This window comes from Coregonus clupeaformis, unplaced genomic scaffold (assembly GCF_020615455.1).
Source record: "Coregonus clupeaformis isolate EN_2021a unplaced genomic scaffold, ASM2061545v1 scaf1683, whole genome shotgun sequence".
NCBI classification, from domain to species: Eukaryota; Metazoa; Chordata; class Actinopteri; order Salmoniformes; family Salmonidae; genus Coregonus; species Coregonus clupeaformis.
This window is the reverse complement of record NW_025535137.1, coordinates 61,893-83,729: the sequence shown is the minus strand read 5'-3', so window position 1 is coordinate 83,729 and position 21,837 is coordinate 61,893. Positions and strand designations below refer to the sequence as shown.

The 21,837-nt window shown below is 45.4% G+C and overlaps 1 protein-coding gene across 1 annotated transcript; it reads left to right on the top strand.

The window, feature by feature from the left end:
• Positions 1 to 2,412: 2,412 nt before the first annotated feature.
• LOC123487385 (4-hydroxyphenylpyruvate dioxygenase-like protein) lies at positions 2,413 to 8,884 on the top strand. Its single transcript, XM_045218613.1, is given in 6 exon segments — positions 2,413 to 3,134; positions 3,566 to 3,732; positions 4,714 to 4,865; positions 7,581 to 7,620; positions 7,623 to 7,716; positions 8,071 to 8,884. Coding segments are annotated over 6 exon segments (1,410 nt in total). The 3' UTR covers positions 8,306 to 8,884.
• Positions 8,885 to 21,837: the final 12,953 nt, after the last annotated feature.

Genomic DNA, 21,837 nt, shown 5'->3' with positions numbered 1-21,837 from the left:
ACTCTACCTACAGGCAGCCATGTATGGAACTCTACCTCCAGGCAGCCATGTATGGAACTTTACCTACAGGCAGCCATGTATGGAACTCTACCTACAGGCAGCCATGTATGGAACTCTACCTACAGGCAGCCATGTATGGAACTCTACCTACAGGCAGCCATGTATGGAACTCTACCTACAGGCAGCCATGTATGGAACTTTACCTCCAGGCAGCCATGTATGGAACTCTACCTACAGGCAGCCATGTATGGAACTCTACCTACAGGCAGCCATGTATGGAACTCTACCTACAGGCAGCCATGTATGGAACTCTACCTCCAGGCAGCCATGTATGGAACTCTCACCTCCAGGCAGCCATGTATGGAACTCTACCTCCAGGCAGCCATGTATGGAACTCTACCTACAGGCAGCCATGTATGGAACTCTACCTACAGGCAGCCATGTATGGAACTCTACCTCCAGGCAGCCATGTATGGAACTCTACCTACAGGCAGCCATGTATGGAACTCTACCTCCAGGCAGCCATGTATGGAACTCTACCTACAGGCAGCCATGTATGGAACTCTACCTCCAGGCAGCCATGTATGGAACTCTACCTCCAGGCAGCCATGTATGGAACTCTACCTACAGGCAGCCATGTATGGAACTCTACCTACAGGCAGCCATGTATGGAACTCTACCTCCAGGCAGCCATGTATGGAACTCTACCTCCAGGCAGCCATGTATGGAACTCTACCTCCAGGCAGCCATGTATGGAACTCTACCTACAGGCAGCCATGTTGGAACTCTACCTACAGGCAGCCATGTATGGAACTCTACCTCCAGGCAGCCATGTATGGAACTCTACCTCCAGGCAGCCATGTATGGAACTCTACCTCCAGGCAGCCATGTATGGAACTCTACCTACAGGCAGCCATGTATGGAACTCTACCTCCAGGCAGCCATGTATGGAACTCTACCTACAGGCAGCCATGTATGGAACTCTACCTACAGGCAGCCATGTATGGAACTCTACCTACAGGCAGCCATGTATGGAACTCTACCTCCAGGCAGCCATGTATGGAACTCTACCTCCAGGCAGCCATGTATGGAACTCTACCTCCAGGCAGCCATGTATGGAACTCTACCTCCAGGCAGCCATGTATGGAACTCTACCTACAGGCAGCCATGTTGGAACTCTACCTACAGGCAGCCATGTATGGAACTCTACCTACAGGCAGCCATGTATGGAACTCTACCTCCAGGCAGCCATGTATGGAACTCTACCTACAGGCAGCCATGTATGGAACTCTACCTACAGGCAGCCATGTATGGAACTCTACCTACAGGCAGCCATGTATGGAACTCTACCTCCAGGCAGCCATGTATGGAACTCTACCTACAGGCAGCCATGTATGGAACTCTACCTCCAGGCAGCCATGTATGGAACTCTACCTACAGGCAGCCATGTATGGAACTCTACCTACAGGCAGCCATGTATGGAACGTTACGTTTTTCGTAAATGTAAATGCGAGCAAACGTTAGCTACCTTCACTTATTTAAAAAATCCTAAATTTTACAATGTATTATTTATTATTTAATATTTGAAATAATAAAAATGTAAATATCATGTCATCGCGGTTCCAGTGGTTATGGAATTCCAGCACTTCTAGTATTAAAAGACTCCTTTCGAAATCCCCACTTCTCCTCGTAGATGCACTGAGAGATGACCTACCAGTAGGGGGCAGCATAGTGACCCTGAGGGATGACTCCTCTGAGAGATGATGTCTCAGTTGGACCCTATCGGGCATAGAGACCCTGAGGGATGACTCCTCTGAGAGATGATGTCTCAGTTGGACCCTATCGGGCATAGAGACCCTGAGGGATGACTCCTCTGAGAGATGACGTCTCAGGTGGACCCTATCGGGCATAGAGACCCTGAGGGATGACTGCTCTGAGAGATGACGTCTCAGGTGGACCCTATCGGGCATAGAGACCCTGAGGGATGACTGCTCTGAGAGATGATGTCTCAGCTGGACCCTATCGGGCATAGAGACCCTGAGGGATGACTGCTCTGAGAGATGACGTCTCAGGTGGACCCTATCGGGCATAGAGACCCTGAGGGATGACTGCTCTGAGAGATGATGTCTCAGCTGGACCCTATCGGGCATAGAGACCCTGAGGGATGACTGCTCTGAGAGATGATGTCTCAGCTGGACCATATTGTGGTCCTCTGTAGCTCAATTGGTAAAGCATGGCGCTTGTAACTCCAGGGTAGTGGGTTCGATCCCCGGTGCCACCCATACGTAAAAATGTATGCACACGTGACTGTAAGTCGCTCTGGATAAAAGCGTCTGCTAAATGGCATATTATTATATTGAAAGTATTTTTCTTTTCGGTGACACACCCCCCCCAATTTGACGTCATAACAAAATGGCAGCCCACTTGAGCCGGTTGCATCACATTTCACTCCACGTTACAAACGTGGATAAAATAGCGTATGAACTTGTTTCTAAATTTAAGTTTAATTTATTTGTTGCGAGGCTGACGGAGAAGTCAAAACAGTTGGCTTTCAGGAAAGGAGCGGCAGTTTTCGTCGTCAATGAAAGACCAAACCTGTCCCCTCTTCAATTGAATGGAGAAACGCTATCGAGCAAGAGAGGGAATTCTCCTTCAGAATCGGAACCGGGATGGACTGACAACATTCAAACCGGGGAAAAGAACGATAAGGATTCGACATGTCTCTACGATGTCCACCCACACTATTCCGTTGATACCGCGTCTAACGTCTGTTTCGAAGTAGAGGATGTGGAGAGGTCATTCAAGTCCCTTCGCAACCTTGGCTGCGATTTCCTGGTGCCCCCTACAGAGGTGTGTGACGAGAAGGGGCTTGTCACCTACTCTGTCGTCAAGTCAATCATGGGAAATGTGAACCACACGCTCATTGACACGAGTAAATACAAGGGGGACTTCTTACCCGGCTTTCAGGAGGTTGAAAACGTGACGGACAATTGCACACCATTGGCTAAGAGTACAGACTCTTGTCCAATCACTCACTTTGATCACATCACCTACGCTTGCCCAAGACGGTGCACACCTCAAGTGATGAGGTGGTATGAGAGGCACTTTGGCTTTCAGAGGTTCTTCATTGACAGGTTAAGTGGGCCTTTTTTTTTATGGTTCTACAATTGAAAATGATGAATTGTTAGATGATTATTGATCATGCATCTCAATACAATCTGATGCAGTGAATGTGCTCCGAATGTACTGTAAGTTATTGTGAGTATAGAACGGTTGTTTGGGTTGGGCACCAGACCTGTTAGTTCTGCGATGCCACTCCGTGTGTCATAAAGCCAAACATATGACAAGGAGTGGAATGATGGCACAAACCAGTTTGGTGCCCAGGCTACGCTATAAGGATAAACCGTAGAATTAGGCATTTTAATACTAATTTAATAGGATTTCTATGGGATCAACAATGAAGAAAAATAGATGCTCTTTCTGTAAGGGTTGTTGTTTTGTCTGTTTACAAATGTCCCACCTGGGACAATAAAGAAATTGATTACCTATCTGTTTCCCTGAGCAGGAATGAGGATGTGGACGAGGGCTATGTTCTGAACCAGGAGGGCATTGGACTGCGTCTCACAGCCATGGAGTACTGGAAATGCAGTGAAACAGGAATCAAGCTTCCCTTCACAGATAAGAAAGAACCGGACTGCAAGTTTGTCATTGCAGAGTCGCTGCCTGAACAAGGTCATTACCTTCAAAGGGTTATACCGCTCATGGCTATTATTTGTCTTTCCACGGTTCCTCAAATCCTCTCTTTGCCTTCACTAACCTGTTTTGAAAGAGAAGGTCAAAGGTCCCTCCCCTCTTCTTTAACGGGGTTTGAGGAGGTTAGGAGTAGAGGTTGACATGGGAGGGAAAATTCATTCCTGTCCTGTCACTGTTCCCCGGGCGCCAATGACCTATAGTTGGATAACACCTGAGCGGCAAGTACAGCGCAAGTCAATCGATTTTTGTTTCACTCTTCACCTCAGACGGTGCGGGTTTAGTTAAATACGCGAACAATTGGGCTTGATGGTAAAGTTGTTGGGAGTAGAGCAGCTGTGCCGATTTCAAGCCGCTTGTCCCGGTCTCCGTGTAACAGTGTTGCTTCCGTCCCTCTACCTGGGCTTGAACCAGCGACCCTCTGCAAAGTTCATAACTATTCCTGTACTGCCGGTTCCTGTAGACTGTTGATCCTGTCCCAAACATCAATCTAGAACATCACTCCCATTCCTGCCAGAATCCCACGGGACCCGCAACACCCCCGCTGGAGTCCTGGACCCGCAACACCCCCCGCTGGAGTCCTGGACCCGCAACACCCCCGCTGGAGTCCTGGACCCGCAACACCCCCCGCTGGAGTCCTGGACCCGCAACACCCCCGCTGGAGTCCTGGACCCGCAACACCCCCGCAACACCCCCGCTGGAGTCCTGGACCCGCAACACCCCCGCTGGAGTCCTGGACCCGCAACACCCCCGCTGGAGTCCTGGACCCGCAACACCCCGCTGGAGTCCTGTTCTCATGTCAACCTCTAGTTAGGAGAGATGCTGTGAGGAATCGATGGATGGACAGAAAGAGCCTATGCATTTACCCATCACCTATTTTTTATTTATTTTAATGAATTACCACCTGCCAAGACCTGAATCTTGTCTATCTCTGTCTGTGTGCCTGAATGGTGTCTGTTTCAGGCAGGAACCAGGTGGATACCTTCCTGGAGCAGCACAGAGGACCAGGGATCCAGCACATTGGCTTGTACACACAGGACATAGTGTCCACAGCACAGACCCTGGGTCAGGCGGGAGTCCACTTCTTCTCTCCGCCGCCTGCCTACTACACGGAGGTTTGTCTCACTCGGTCACCATAGCGCTCACTCACTCAATGGCTCATCCCAAATGGACCCCTAGACCCTATGCACTTGTGAAGATCTGAGAGGATTGGATTGGTAGAAGCAATATGGTGAAAACTTCCACCCAGCCTATCAGAGGGCAAGGTGGAGCTATTACCAGATTGATTGCACCTAATAATTATAAATCATTTATTAAACTTTTTTATAGCGCTTTTCATAATAGAAATCTCCTTCACTCACGCATGTCACTTTCTCAATCATGTCACACTGAATCATGTCACTCTGTCAATCATGTCACTCTGTCAATCATGTCACTCTGTCAATCATGTCACTCTGTCAATCATGTCACTCTGTCAATCATGTCACACTGTCAATCATGTCACACTGTCAATCATGTCACTCTGTCACTCTCTCACTTGTGACTGAAATGCCTGTGTGAGATGACCCATGCAGTACATTTGTATCATTCAAATGCATGAACCCAAGCAGCCATCTGTAGCCCTGCCGTGTATCTACTGTTAAGTTGTTTTGTGGAAGTAGGAAGTTGTAGCACGTTTCAACACTATTAGTATGTTGTTGTTGTTGTTGTTGTTGTTGGAGTTCCTCCCGACTACATTGCAGACACATGCCTGTAAGGGTCGGTGAGAGGTGTGACCCAGGTGCGGTGCAGGATAGACAGTAGGCAGTAGGCAGTAAGGGTCGGTGAGAGGTGTGACCCAGGTGCAGTGCAGGAAAGACAGTAGGCAGTAAGGGTCGGTGAGAGGTGTGACCCAGGTGCGGTGCAGGATAGACAGTAGGCAGTAGGCAGTAAGGGTCGGTGAGAGGTGTGACCCAGGTGCGGTGCAGGATAGACAGTAGGCAGTAGGCAGTAAGGGTCGGTGAGAGGTGTGACCCAGGTGCGGTGCAGGATAGACCGTAGGCAGTAGGCAGAGATGGTGAAACAAGGATCTTTACTGGTGGTCCCAAAGCCAGGGTACAAAATAACGGACTTGTCACCATTAAAATAAAGGAGGAGCAAATTGGTCTCCAAAAACAGGCCGACGGCAAACGTACGAAATACTAACTACGACTGACAACGACAATGAAAACAGGGAGAACACTTCTCAAGCACCTGTACATACGTCTCGCGATCAGACACTGATTAGTACTGTTTTGGCATCGAGAAACTAGCAGAGAAAACTGAGCAAGGGAACACAGGGAAGTGAGGGTGTAAATACACAGGTGAACAGGGAGACACAGGTGAACAGGTAGACACAGGTGAACAGGTAGACACAGGTGAACAGGTAGACACAGGTGAACAGGTAGACCCAGGTGAACAGGTAGACCCAGGTGAACAGGGAGACACAGGTGAACAGGGAGACACAGGTGAACAGGTAGACACAGGTGAACAGGTAGACACAGGTGAACAGGTAGACACAGGTGAACAGGTAGACACAGGTGAACAGGTAGACACAGGTGACACCAATAGGATACTGATTAGTCCAGACTGTGAATGAGGAGGTGCCTAAGGTTGTCGGAGGATGACACCTAGTGGGTCGCTCCGGAACTGCGACCCCCTCCTGTAACACATGCCAGATCTTACAGCACCTTGATAGGTATTTAACATATCAGCTAAACCACATCATATGACGTAGCCATCTGACGCCCGACTGCACAATGGATGACGTGGCACGCGACCATTGGTTGATGCAACGCCTGCGCATCCTAGTCGGGCAGGAAGTCAAGCGTTATGTCTACTACCACTGTGCTCATTGACCCCTGTGTCTGTCCTGTGGCAGGAAGTCAAGCGTTATGTCTACTACCACTGTGCTCATTGACCCCTGTGTCTGTCCTGTGGCAGGAAGTCAAGCGTAATGTCTACTACCACTGTGCTCATTGACCCCTGTGTCTGTCCTATGGCAGGAAGTCAAGCGTAATGTCTACTACCACTGTGCTCATTGACCCCTGTGTCTGTCCTATGGCAGGAAGTCAAGCGTTATGTCTACTACCACTGTGCTCATTGACCCCTGTGTCTGTCCTGTGGCAGGAAGTCAAGCGTAATGTCCACTACCACTGTGCTCATTGACCCCTGTGTCTGTCCTATGGCAGGAAGTCAAGCGTAATGTCCACTACCACTGTGCTCATTGACCCCGGTGTCTGTCCTGTGGCAGGAAGTCAAGCGTAATGTCTACTACCACTGTGCTCATTGACCCCTGTGTCTGTCCTATGGCAGGAAGTCAAGCGTAATGTCCACTACCACTGTGCTCATTGACCCCGGTGTCTGTCCTGTGGCAGGAAGTCAAGCGTAATGTCTACTACCACTGTGCTCATTGACCCCTGTGTCTGTCCTGTGGCAGGAAGTCAAGCGTTATGTCTACTACCACTGTGCTCATTGACCCCTGTGTCTGTCCTGTGGCAGGAAGTCAAGCGTAATGTCTACTACCACTGTGCTCATTGACCCCTGTGTCTGTCCTATGGCAGGAAGTCAAGCGTAATGTCTACTACCACTGTGCTCATTGACCCCTGTGTCTGTCCTATGGCAGGAAGTCAAGCGTTATGTCTACTACCACTGTGCTCATTGACCCTGTGTCTGTCCTGTGGCAGGAAGTCAAGCGTAATGTCCACTACCACTGTGCTCATTGACCCCGTGTGTCTGTCCTGTGGCAGGAAGTCAAAGCGTAATGTCTACTACCACTGTGCTCATTGACCCCTGTGTCTGTCCTATGGCAGGTGGGTAAGCAGCGGGAGATGGAGGACGCAGGTTACGACCCCAGATGCTGTCTCAGCATGGCATCCTCCTGGACACAGACCTGCGCCAGGCCCAGACTGACGCCTCCTGTCAGACTACAGACACACAGAGGAAAAGGTACCAGATTCAATAGCTAGCCTATAGGTGTCAAATGCTAGTGTGCCTCATGGACTGTCATGGTTTTCAATATAGTACTTTATTTCACCTCTGATGAGACCGCAGTATGTCTCCTGCTCTGCTTCAACACAACACACAGAGTATAGAGACCAATCATTAGTCTCAAAACTACACCAACATCTCCTTTTTGAAATATTTTCTATTGATGATCAAAATCTTGGTCTCGGTGAGACTATGGTGCCATTACCTTCAAGGAAGTGAAACACCCAGCGTCCTTTTTAATGACTGACTGAGGTCGAGGCTACCCAATATATCTAACCTATGTTTTCCTCTCTTCTCATTCCCTCTAAACAGATACCTGCTCCAGGTGTTCACCAAGCCCATCTTCTCAGAGGACACCTTCTTCCTGGAGCTAATAGAGAGGAGAGGGGCGTCGGGGGTTCGAGAGGGGAACATCCGAGCCCTGTGGAGGTCTGTCCAGGCATACATGGACACAGAGAGGGCAGAGGCCGAGGCACAAGGAGAGAACACAACTGAACCACAGAACACAACCCCAGAACCGAAGCACAGAACACAACCCCAGAACTGAAGCACAGAACACAACCCCAGAACCGAAGCACAGAACACAACCCCAGAACTGAAGCACAGAACACAACCCCAGAACCGAAGCACAGAACACAACCCCAGAACCGAAGCACAGAACACAACCCCAGAACTGAAGCACAGCCACAACGCGTAACATTTTACAGCGAACACTGCAGCAGAAGTGAAGTCCTTCCTCCGCTACTCTTTCCTCTGCGTGACGGCTACAATACGTCGAGTTTCCCAGGGGGGGGAAGATGTGAAGCGCTGGGGAAGCGTTGACGCCAGCTGTAGCCTATTGCGTGAAACAATGTTGTGTATGTCAACTATTGCATGATTGTGTTCATGAGTCTTATTAAATGTGTATGTTTACTGCTTTTCATGAAGTCATGTATGGCTATAAATATTGTTATCGCCCATATATAAATTCATTCAAATGGGCAGAAAATTGTATGGCATGGCCTATATACATTTGTTCATATGGGCAGAAAATTGTACCCTAGGACTATATAAATTGTAGGCTATGTGTGGAAGCCAGGAGATGCTAAATGTGTTTATGTTAATTAACGGTCAATTACTGTGAGACAGGCAGTTATTTGCTTGACCAATCACCGGCAGAAGAATCAATCAATCAATCAATTTTATTTTATATAGCCCTTCTTACATCAGCTAATATCTCGAAGTGCTGTACAGAAACCCAGCCTAAAACCCCAAACAGCTAGTAATGCAGGTGTAGAAGCACGGTGGCTAGGAAAAACTCCCTAGAAAGGCGAAAGCCTAGGAAGAAACCTAGAGAGGAACCAGGCTATGAGGGGTGGCCAGTCCTCTTCTGGCTGTGCCGGGTGGAGATTATAACAGAACCATGCCAAGATGTTCAAAAATGTTCATAAGTGACAAGCATGGTCAAATAATAATCAGGAATAAATCTCAGTTGGCTTTTCATAGCCGATCATTAAGAGTTGAAAACAGCAGGTCTGGGACAGGTAGGGGTTCCATAACCGCAGGCAGAACAGTTGAAACTGGAATAGCAGCAAGGCCAGGCGGACTGGGGACAGCAAGGAGTCACCACGGCCGGTAGTCCCGACGTATGGTCCTGGGGCTCAGGTCTCTCAGTTGGCTTTTCATAGCCGATCATTAAAGAGTTGAAAACAGCAGGTCTGGGACAGGTAGGGGGTTTCGTAGCCGCAGGCAGAACAGTTGAAACTGGAATAGCAGCAAGGCCAGGCGGACTGGGGACAGCAAGGTGTCATCATGCCCGGTAGTCCTGACGTATGGTCCTAGGGGCTCAGGTTCTCAGAGAGAAAGAGAGAACGAGAGAATTAGAGAGAGAGCATACTTAAATTCACACAGGACACTGGATAAGACAGGAGAAGTACTCCAGGTATAACCAACTAACCCCAGCCCCCCGACACATAAACTACTGCAGCATAAATACTGGAGGCTGAGACAGGAGCGGTCCGGAGACACTGTGGCCCCATCCGAAGAAACCCCGGACAGGGCCAAACAGGAAGGATATAACCCCACCCACTCCGCCAAAGCACAGCCCCCGCACCACTAGAGGGATATCCCCAACCACCAACTTACAATCCTGAGACAAGGCCGAGTATAGCCCACAGAGGTCTCCACCACAGCACAAACCAAGGGGGGCGCCAACCCAGACAGGAAGATCACGTCAGTAACTCAACCCACTCAAGTGACGCACCCCTCCCAGGGACGGCATGAAAGAGCACCAGCAAGCCAGTGACTCAGCCCCTGCAACAGGGTTAGAGGCAGAGAACCCCAGTGGAGAGGGGAACCGGCCCGGCAGAGACAGCAAGGGCTGTTCGTTGCTCCAGCCTTTCCGTTCACCTTCACACTCCTGGGCCAGACTACACTCAATCATATGACCTACTGAAGAGATAAGTCTTCAGTAAAGACTTAAAGGTTGAGACCGAGTCTGCGTCTCTCACATGGGTAGGCAGACTGTTCCATAAAAATGGAGATCTATAGGAGAAAGCCCTGCCTCCCGCTGTTTGCTTAGAAATTCTAGGGACAATTAGGAGGCCTGCGTCTTGTGACCGTAGCGTACGTATTGGTATGTACGGCAGGACCAACTCGGAAAGATAGGTAGGAGCAAGCCCATGTAACGCTTTATAGGTTAACAGTAAAACCTTGAAATCAGCCCTTGCCTTAACAGGAAGCCAGTGTAGGGAAGCTAGCACTGGAGTAATATGATCAAATTTCTTGGTTCTAGTCAGGATTCTAGCAGCCGTATTTAGCACTAACTGAAGTTTATTTAGTGCTTTATCCGGGTAGCCGGAAAATAGAGCATTGCAGTAGTCTAACCTAGAAGTAACAAATGCATGGATTAATTTTTCTGCATCATTTTTGGACAGAAAATTTCTGATTTTTGCAATGTTACGTAGATGGAAAAAAGCTGTCCTTGAAACAGTCTTGATATGTTCGTCAAAAGAGAGATCAGGGTCAAGAGTAACACCGAGGTCCTTCACAGTTTTATTTGAGACGACTTTACAACCATCTAGATGAATTGTCAGATTTAACAGAAGATCTCTTTGTTTCTTGGGACCTAGAACAAGCATCTCTGTTTTGTCCGAGTTTAAAAGTAAAAGTTTTCAGCCATCCACTTCCTTATGTCTGAAACACAGGCTTCTAGCGAGGGCAATTTTGGGGGCTTCACCATGTTTCATTGAAATGTACAGCTGTGTGTCATCCGCATAGCAGTGAAAGTTAACATTATGTTTTCGAATAACATCCCCAAGAGGTAAAATATATAGTGAAAACAATAGTGGTCCTAAAACGGAACCTTGAGGAACACCGAAATGTACAGTTGATTTGTCGGAGGACAGACCATTCACAGAGACAAACTGATATCTTTCCGACAGGTAGGATCTAAACCAGGCCAGAACTTGTCCGTGTAGACCAATTTGGGTTTCCAGTCTCTCCAAAAGAATGTGGTGATCGATGGTGTCAAAGGCAGCACTAAGGTCTAGTAGCACGAGGACAGATGCAGAGCCTCGGTCTGACGCCATTAAAAGGTCATTTACCACCTTCACAAGTGCAGTCTCAGTGCTATGATGGGGTCTAAAACCAGACTGAAGCATTTCGTATACATTGTTTGTCTTCAGAAAGGCAGTGAGTTGCTGCGCAACAGCTTTTTCTAAAATTTTTGAGAGGAATGGAAGATTCGATATAGGCCGATAGTTTTTTATATTTTCCGGGTCAAGGTTTGGCTTTTTCAAGAGAGGCTTTATCACTGCCACTTTTAGTGAGTTTGGTACACATCCGGTGGATAGAGAGCTGTTTATTATGTTCAACATAGGAGGGCCAAGCACAGGAAGCAGCTCCTTCAGCAGTTTAGTAGGAATAGGATCCAGTATGCAGCTTGAAGGTTTAGAGGCCATGATTATTTTCATCATTGTGTCAAGAGATATAGTACTAAAACACTTAAGTGTCTCTCCCGATCCCAGGCCCTCGCAGAGCTGTGCAGATCCAGGACAGCTAAGCCCTGGAGGAATACGCAGATTCAAAGAGGAGTCCGTAATTTGCTTTCTAATGGTCATGATCTTTTCCTCAAAGAAGTTCATGAATTTATCACTGCTGAAGTGAAAGCCATCCTCTCTTGGGGAATGCTGCTTTTTAGTTAGCTTTGCAACAGTATCAAAAAGAAATTTTGGATTGTTCTTATTTTCCTCAATTAAGTTGGAAAAGTAGGATGATCGAGCAGCAGTGAGGGCTCTTCGGTACTGCACGGTACTGTCTTTCCAAGCTAGTCGGAAGACTTCCAGTTTGGTGTGGCGCCATTTCCGTTCCAATTTCCTGGAAGCTTGCTTCAAAGCTCGGGTATTTTCTGTATACCAGGGAGCTAGTTTCTTATGACAAATGTTTTTCGTTTTTAGGGGTGCAACTGCATCTAGGGTATTGCGCAAGGTTAAATTGAGTTCCTCAGTTAAGTGGTTAACTGATTTTTGTCCTCTGACGTCCTTGGGTAGGCAGAAGGAGTCTGGAAGGGCATCAATGAATTTTTGTGTTGTTTGAGAATTTATAGCACGACTTTTGATGCTCCTTGGTTGGGGTCTGAGCAGATTATTTGTTGCGATTGCAAATGTAATAAAATGGTGGTCCGATAGTCCAGGATTTTGTGGAAAAACATTAAGATCTACAACATTTATTCCATGGGACAAAACTAGGTCCAGAGTATGACTGTGGCAGTGAGTAGGTCCAGAGACATGTTGGACAAAACCCACTGAGTCGATAATGGCTCCGAAAGACTTTTGGAGTGGGTCTGTGGACTTCTCCATGTGAATATTAAAATCACCAAAAATTAGAATATGATCTGCTATGACTACAAGGTCTGATAGGAATTCAGGAAACTCAGAGAGGAACGCTGTATATGGCCCAGGAGGCCTGTAAACAGTAGCTATAAAAAGTCATGACCGCCACAGCCCTAGGTGGGTAGCGCCAAGATTAGCCGAAAATGTTCGATACCAACCCTCCACTCCATTGTTGGTCTTCGCCAAGTCTTTCAGGACAGCGTCATAACCAGAGGCAGTCATTCACCCGTCATTCAGAGCCCCACCCGTCATTCAGAGCCCCACCCGTCATTCAGAGCCCCACCCGTCATTCAGAGCCCCACCCGTCATTCAGAGCCCCACCCGTCATTCAGAGCCCCACCTGTTTTGAGCCCCACCTGTTGCCCATTTTGCATGTTATTTTGGCATTAATTAGTGTCACATATCAGTGAATAAAGCTGCATACAAACATGGTCTCTTTCTTGCTTTTTTGAGTAAGGCAGCTCCAAAATGCAGGTGTTTCAGCCTAGCTCAGTGCTTTCTGTGGTGGTGGGGCAGCCAGCGGAAAATACGGAGCGTAGGGGTTGGTAATGTTCTCTAGTTGCCCTGTGATTGGCTCAGTGTTCTGTCACTCACGGGGACACTACGTCACCGCATAATCTACAGGGAGAGCTAGGCAGTTCATGTCCCCTTGGGTGCTGCCATAGATTTACATTAGAAGTGCCCATCCAAGAAGACTCAAGGTCATTTGTCACAGATAAAATGATGTCAAATCACATTATATCTACCGTAGCTTTGATTGGACTGATCATGTCAACATCATACTTTCAAAATCTTAGCTAGCAAGCTAGACAAGCAGTCATCATCATGAATCACGTCAACAATCTACTGGCGAATCCTTTTCAATCCTTGTCATATGAAGATAAATTATAGATCAAACGTATCGGTGCTCATCGGCCATAAACATTACACAACAAGTCGGAAATCACAAACTCAACAATGAGTGGTTTGGAAGGAATCAGTGGCTAACTGCAAGAGTTGCAAAACAATCACTATTTTGCTTCCCCTGCCTGCTATTCGGTGTAGAGGGTGTGTGGTCCAAGTCTGGGTTTAAGGATTTAAAACATCTGTCTCTTTTCCAGTTTAAAAGGATAAACATTCACACGCAACACCAAGGGCCAGAAAAGGTTGAATACATTGGCCATGCTGTTAATCCAGCATAATTTATGCGGTATTCAAAACAACTGGAAACTTGGAACTGGGAAATCTCAGACTTCAATGAGTTCAAGACAACTGGGAACTCTGAAAAAAAGGAGCTCCGACTGGGAAAATAAGTTTTGAAAGGTCATCCAACTTGGAATTCCATGTCGGGAACATCTAGATTTTCCGACCTGAAGATCACTGACGTCATGATTCAACCTGTTTTTTTTCCCCTGAGTTCCCAGTTGTATTGAAAGCACCATAAATCCAGGGAATGCCAGACTTTGATGACAAAGTTTTCATGACAAAATTTGCCCACAAGACGGACCGCCGCACCACCTTCCTGTTCAAGTGAGCACAGCACAACAAGGTGAGTCCAAAAATGTATTGTATGCTGCTGCATAAATGATATAATATGCCAGGGAGATATGTATACTGTAGCTAAGAAAGTAATACTAAGTGTATGTTGTGTAGTAAGCTGTTAGTAGCCCATGTGCCTCACCCTAATAATGTGGTCCTTTTCCCCCCTCATAACGTAGCCTACTGTTCTGACTTGGTGGTGCACATCTAGCCTATAGCCTGTTTTAGAGAAATGTAATCATCGAATATTGTAAGATCTTTCATTGTCTGCCTATATGCCCCCTTTATTTATCCTACGGTTCTGACTTGGTGTACAGGGAGAATAGAACGGCCCATGTTCTGAATTCTGTCGCTGTACATTTCAAAAGTGCTGAACAAATAGTTATATTGACTCCGTCCGTCCCAGCTCGCTCATTAATATCTTAATCGAAATTACGGATTGCCTCTTATCCGCTCGTCGTCCCCTTATGCCATAGTTTGTACATCTCAATTGTTATATTGCTTATATAGGTCCATCTCATTAGTATCTTATTAATCATTTTAGGCAATGTTGGAATGATTTCACTGTTTTGCTTACTTAGTGTATTATAATTAGTTCATGTGCTTTTCTTGACGAAGAGGGGATACTATATAATGCTGTTGGGTCTGTAACCATGAGGAGGGGATACTATATAATGCTGTTGGGTCTGTAGCTATGAGGAGGGGATACTATATAATGCTGTTGGGTCTGTAACCATGAGGAGGGGATACTATATAATGTTGTTGGGTCTGTAACCATGAGGAGGGGATACTATATAATGCTGTTGGGTCTGTAACCATGAGGAGGGGATACTATATAATGCTGTTGGGTCTGTAACCATGAGGAGGGGATACTATATAATGTTGTTGGGTCTGTAACCATGAGGAGGGGATACTATATAATGTTGTTGGGTCTGTAACCATGAGGAGGGGATACTATATAATGCTGTTGGGTCTGTAACCATGAGGAGGGGATACTATATAATGCTGTTGTGTCTGTAACCATGAGGAGGGGATACTATATAATGCTGTTGGGTCTGTAACCATGAGGAGGGGATACTATATAATGTTGTTGGGTCTGTAACCATGAGGAGGGGATACTATATAATGTTGTTTTGTCTGTAACCATGAGGAGGGGATACTATATAATGTTGTTGGGTCTGTAACCATGAGGAGGGGATACTATATAATGCTGTTGGGTCTGTAACCATGAGGAGGGGATACTATATAATGCTGTTGGGTCTGTAACCATGAGGAGGGGATACTATATAATGCTGTTGGGTCTGTAACCATGAGGAGGGGATACTATATAATGCTGTTGGGTCTGTAACCATGAGGAGGGGATACTATATAATGTTGTTTGGTCTGTAACCATGAGGAGGGGATACTATATCATGCTGTTGGGTCTGTAACCATGAGGAGGGGATACTATATAATGCTGTTGGGTCTGTAACCATGAGGAGGGGATACTATATAATGCTGTTGGGTCTGTAACCATGAGGAGGGGATACTATATAATGCTGTTGGGTCTGTAACCATGAGGAGGGGATACTATATAATGCTGTTGGGTCTGTAACCATGAGGAGGGGATACTATATAATGCTGTTGGGTCTGTAACCATGAGGAGGGGATACTATATAATGCTGTTGGGTCTGTAACCATGAGGAGGGGATACTATATAATGCTGTTGGGTCTGTAACCATGAGGAGGGGATACTATATAATGCTGTTGGGTCTGTAACCACGAGGAGGGGATACTATATAATGCTGTTGGGTCTGTAACCATGAGGAGGGGATACTATATAATGCTGTTGGGTCTGTAACCATGAGGAGGGGATACTATATAATGCTGTTGGGTCTGTAACCATGAGGAGGGGATACTATATAATGCTGTTGGGTCTGTAACCATGAGGAGGGGATACTATATAATGTTGTTGGGTCTGTAACCATGAGGAGGGGATACTATATAATGCTGTTGGGTCTGTAACCACGAGGAGGGGATACTATATAATGCTGTTGGGTCTGTAACCATGAGGAGGGGATACTATATAATGCTGTTGGGTCTGTAACCATGAGGAGGGGATACTATATAATGTTGTTGGGTCTGTAACCATGAGGAGGGGATACTATATAATGTTGTTGGGTCTGTAACCATGAGGATGGGATACTATATAATGTTGTTGGGTCTGTAACCATGAGGAGGGGATACTATATAATGCTGTTGGGTCTGTAACCACGAGGAGGGGATACTATATAATGCTGTTGGGTCTGTAACCATGAGGACGGGATACTATATAATGTTGTTGGGTCTGTAACCATGAGGATGGGATACTATATAATGTTGTTGGGTCTGTAACCATGAGGAGGGGATACTATATAATGCTGTTGGGTCTGTAACCATGAGGAGGGGATACTATATAATGCTGTTGGGTCTGTAACCATGAGGAGGGGATACTATATAATGCTGTTGGGTCTGTAACCATGAGGAGGGGATACTATATAATGCTGTTGGGTCTGTAACCATGAGGAGGGGATACTATATAATGCTGTTGGGTCTGTAACCATGAGGAGGGGATACTATATCATGTTGTTGGGTCTGTAACCATGAGGAGGGGATACTATATAATGCTGTTGGGTCTGTAACCATGAGGAGGGGATACTATATAATGTTGTTGGGTCTGTAACCATGAGGAGGGGATACTATATAATGCTGTTGGGTCTGTAACCATGAGGAGGGGATACTATATAATGCTGTTGGGTCTGTAACCATGAGGAGGGGATACTATATAATGCTGTTGGGTCTGTAACCATGAGGAGGGGATACTATATAATGCTGTTGGGTCTGTAACCATGAGGAGGGGATACTATATAATGCTGTTGGGTCTGTAACCATGAGGAGGGGATACTATATAATGTTGTTGGGTCTGTAACCATGAGGAGGGGATACTATATAATGCTGTTGGGTCTGTAACCACGAGGAGGGGATACTATATAATGCTGTTGGGTCTGTAACCATGAGGAGGGGATACTATATAATGTTGTTGGGTCTGTAACCATGAGGAGGGGATACTATATAATGCTGTTGGGTCTGTAACCACGAGGAGGGGATACTATATAATGCTGTTGGGTCTGTAACCATGAGGACGGGATACTATATAATGCTGTTGGGTCTGTAACCATGAGGAGGGGATACTATATAATGCTGTTGGGTCTGTAACCATGAGGAGGGGATACTATATAATGCTGTTGGGTCTGTAACCATGAGGAGGGGATACTATATAATGCTGTTGGGTCTGTAACCATGAGGAGGGGATACTATATAATGCTGTTGGGTCTGTAACCATGAGGAGGGGATACTATATAATGTTGTTGGGTCTGTAACCATGAGGAGGGGATACTATATAATGTTGTTGGGTCTGTAACCATGAGGATGGGATACTATATAATGTTGTTGGGTCTGTAACCATGAGGAGGGGATACTATATAATGCTGTTGGGTCTGTAACCACGAGGAGGGGATACTATATAATGCTGTTGGGTCTGTAACCATGAGGACGGGATACTATATAATGTTGTTGGGTCTGTAACCATGAGGATGGGATACTATATAATGTTGTTGGGTCTGTAACCATGAGGAGGGGATACTATATAATGCTGTTGGGTCTGTAACCATGAGGAGGGGATACTATATAATGCTGTTGGGTCTGTAACCATGAGGAGGGGATACTATATAATGCTGTTGGGTCTGTAACCATGAGGAGGGGATACTATATAATGCTGTTGGGTCTGTAACCATGAGGAGGGGATACTATATAATGCTGTTGGGTCTGTAACCATGAGGAGGGGATACTATATAATATTGTTGGGTCTGTAACCATGAGGAGGGGATACTATATAATGCTGTTGGGTCTGTAACCACGAGGAGGGGATACTATATAATGCTGTTGGGTCTGTAACCATGAGGAGGGGATACTATATAATGCTGTTGGGTCTGTAACCATGAGGAGGGGATACTATCTCTCTCTCTCTCTCTCTCTCTCTCTCTCTCAATTCAATTCAATTCAAGGGGCTTTATTAGCATGGGAAACATATGTTAACGTTGCCAAAGCAAGTTAAATACATAATAAACAAAAGTGAAATAAACAATAAAAAATGAACAGTAAACATTACACTCACAAAAGTTTCAAAAGAATAAAGACATTTCAAATGTCATATTATTTCTATATACAGTGTTGTAACAATGTGCAAATAGTTAAAGTACAAATGGGGAAATAAATAAACATAAATATGGGTTGTATTTACAATGGTGTTTGTTCTTCACTGGTTGCCCTTTTCTTGTGGCAACAGGCCACAAATCTTGCTGCTGTGATGGCACACTGTGGTTTTTCACCCAGTAGATATGGGAGTTTATCAAAATTGGGTTTGTTTTCAAATTCTTTGTGGGTCTCTGTAATCTGAGGGAAATATGTGTCTCTAATATGGTCATACATTTGGCAGGAGGTTAGGAAGTGCAGCTCAGTTTCCACCTCATTTTGTGGGCAGTGTGCACATAGCCTGTCTTCTCACTCACTCAGTAACAGCCTGCTCACTGCATGATAGTCAGCAGCAGCAGGTCACAGTGACATTTTTTTATTTATTTTTTTAAAGAGAAACGAAATGGCGGCCGCGGTGCAATGTCGAAGTAGCCCAAAAACCTGCGACCAATACATTGTCACACGCGACATCGTTTTCAAAGTAGCCCAATTTAGCCAGAAAACCGCAGAAATGGCAACCCTGGCCTGAGTGTCCTCATCAGCCAGGGTAGGGCAGCACTTTACAACATTCCAATGTTATAGTCTGGTGAATCTCTCATGTACAGTGGGGAAAAAAGTATTTAGTCAGCCACCAATTGTGCAAGTTCCCCCACTTAAAAAGATGAGAGAGGCCTGTAATTTTCATCATAGGTACACGTCAACTATGATAGACAAAAATGAGATTTTTTTTCTCCAGAAAATCACATTGTAGGATTTTTAATGAATTTATTTGCAAATTATGGTGGAAAATAAGTATTTGGTCAATAACAAAAGTTTCTCAATACTTTGTTATATACCCTTTGTTGGCAATGACACAGGTCAAACATTTTCTGTAAGTTTTCTGTAAGTCTTCACAAGGTTTTCACACACTGTTGCTGGTTTTTCCTAGCCACCGTGCTTCTACACCTGCATTACTAGCTGTTTGGGGTTTTAGGCTGGGTTTCTGTACAGCACTTCGAGATATTAGCTGATGTAAGAAGGGCTATATAAAATAAAATTGATTGATTGATATTTTGGCCCATTCCTCCATGCAGATCTCCTCTAGAGCAGTGATGTTTTGGGGCTGTCGCTGGGCAACACAGACTTTCAACTCCCCTCCAAAGATTTTCTATGGGGTTGAGATCTGGAGACTGGCTAGGCCACTCCAGGACCTTGAAATGCTTCTTACGAAGCCACTCCTTCGTTGCCCGGGCGGTGTGTTTGGGATCATTGTCATGCTGAAAGACCCAGCCACGTTTCATCTTCAATGCCCTTGCTGATGGAAGGAGGTTTTCACTCAAAATCTCACGATACATGGCCCCATTCATTCTTTCCTTTACACGGATCAGTCGTCCTGGTCCCTTTGCAGAAAAACAGCCCCAAAACATGATGTTTCCACCACCATGCTTCACAGTAGGTATGGTGCTCTTTGGATGCAACTCAGCATTCTTTGTCCTCCAAACACGACGAGTTGAGTTTTTACCAAAAAGTTCTATTTTGGTTTCATCTGACCATATGACATTCTCCCAATCCTCTTCTGGATCATCCAAATGCACTCTAGCAAACTTCAGACGGGCCTGGACATGTACTGGCTTAAGCAGGGGGACACGTCTAGCACTGCAGGATTTGAGTCCCTGGCGGCGTAGTGTGTTACTGATGGTAGGCTTTGTTACTTTGGTCCCAGCTCTCTGCAGGTCATTCACTAGGTCCCCCCGTGTGGTTCTGGGAATTTTGCTCACTGTTCTTGTGATCATTTTGACCCCATGGGGTGAGATCTTGCGTGGAGCCCCAGATCGAGGGAGATTATCAGTGGTCTTGTATGTCTTCCATTTCCTAATAATTGCTCCCACAGTTGATTTCTTCAAACCAAGCTGCTTACCTATTGCAGATTCAGTCTTCCCAGCCTGGTGCAGGTCTACAATTTTGTTTCTGGTGTCCTTTGACAGCTCTTTGGTCTTGGCCATAGTGAAGTTTGGAGTGTGACTGTTTGAGGTTGTGGACAGGTGTCTTTTATACTGATAACAAGTTCAAACAGGTGCCATTAATACAGGTAACGAGTGGAGGACAGAGGAGCCTCTTAAAGAAGAAGTTACAGGTCTGTGAGAGCCAGAAATCTTGGTTGTTTGTAGGTGACCAAATACTTATTTTCCACCATAATTTGCAAAAAAATTCATTAAAAATCCTACAATGTGATTTTCTGGATTTTTTTTCCTCAATTTGTCTGTCATAGTTGAAGTGTACCTATGATGAAAATTACAGGCCTCTCTCATCTTTTTAAGTTGGAGAACTTGCACAATTGGTGGCTGACTAAATACTTTTTTTCCCCACTGTATATTATTTTATTGAAAATGGGAACAAATGGGAAAGATGGACAAATACTGATTTCAAAACAAAATGGACTACATTGTCATTCATATTATAAAGACATGAGGCGAGTATCAAAATAGTTTTAAAAGATGCCCTTGCCTTAAAGTTGAACCTGGGTAGATCTTTACTGTAATAGCCTATAGAGTCAACTCTAAATATGGTATTCTGTTCTTTTGAAATAGCCTACATTTTCCGTATCATAATGAGACTAAATAACGGTCATAGGCCAAATGGATTTGGTGATGTTTTCCTATATTCAATTGACGTATTAGACTGTTAAAATGAAGGGGGAAAGGCAGACATTTTATATAAACATTGGATTTCTGTGGTCCGAATTTCAAAGTCAGTTGGTCAATTTGTAAGTGGCTCTGGATAAGAGCGTCTGCTAAATGACGTAAATGTAATGTAAATGTTTTCAGTTGGTAGGCCTACCCCATGTGTCTCTCCTCACTCGGAAAGCCTGCTCACTGATGTCAATACCAAAGCTGATAATTGACTTGATTTAATTGGAATGATGTGGATCATGATAATGACGGTGAGAGGCCAGTATAGCCTAACCCATTAATCATAGGCTATTGTTACTTTGTGTCTCTAAAAACACAATGTTTCAATTTCTATAGTCATGTGACAGCCTTTCTTAATTGAACGTCCAAATGTTGGCCTTTTACCAGATCAATTCTTTCCACATTAAAAATGTTTTCTTTTCATAACTGATCAACATTCGGTATGCTATAACCTATAGATAATATTCTGCCCATATATAGAAAGGCTATGCATGATTTAATGAAAAGGACATAAGGGAAACAACGTTGTTTCATATTCTTTAATAAAAGACTCCTGAACAGAAACAGGCAATAGGCTGTACAGCTGGCTTCACAGTTTCTCCGCCAAATAGGCCTACGAGGAAACTCGACGTATCCTGCCGACGTTAAGTGCAGAAAGTATTCGGACCCCTTCACTTTTTCTACATTTTGTTACGTTACAGCCTTATTCTAAAATGGATTGAATGACATTTTTTCCTCATCAACCTACACAC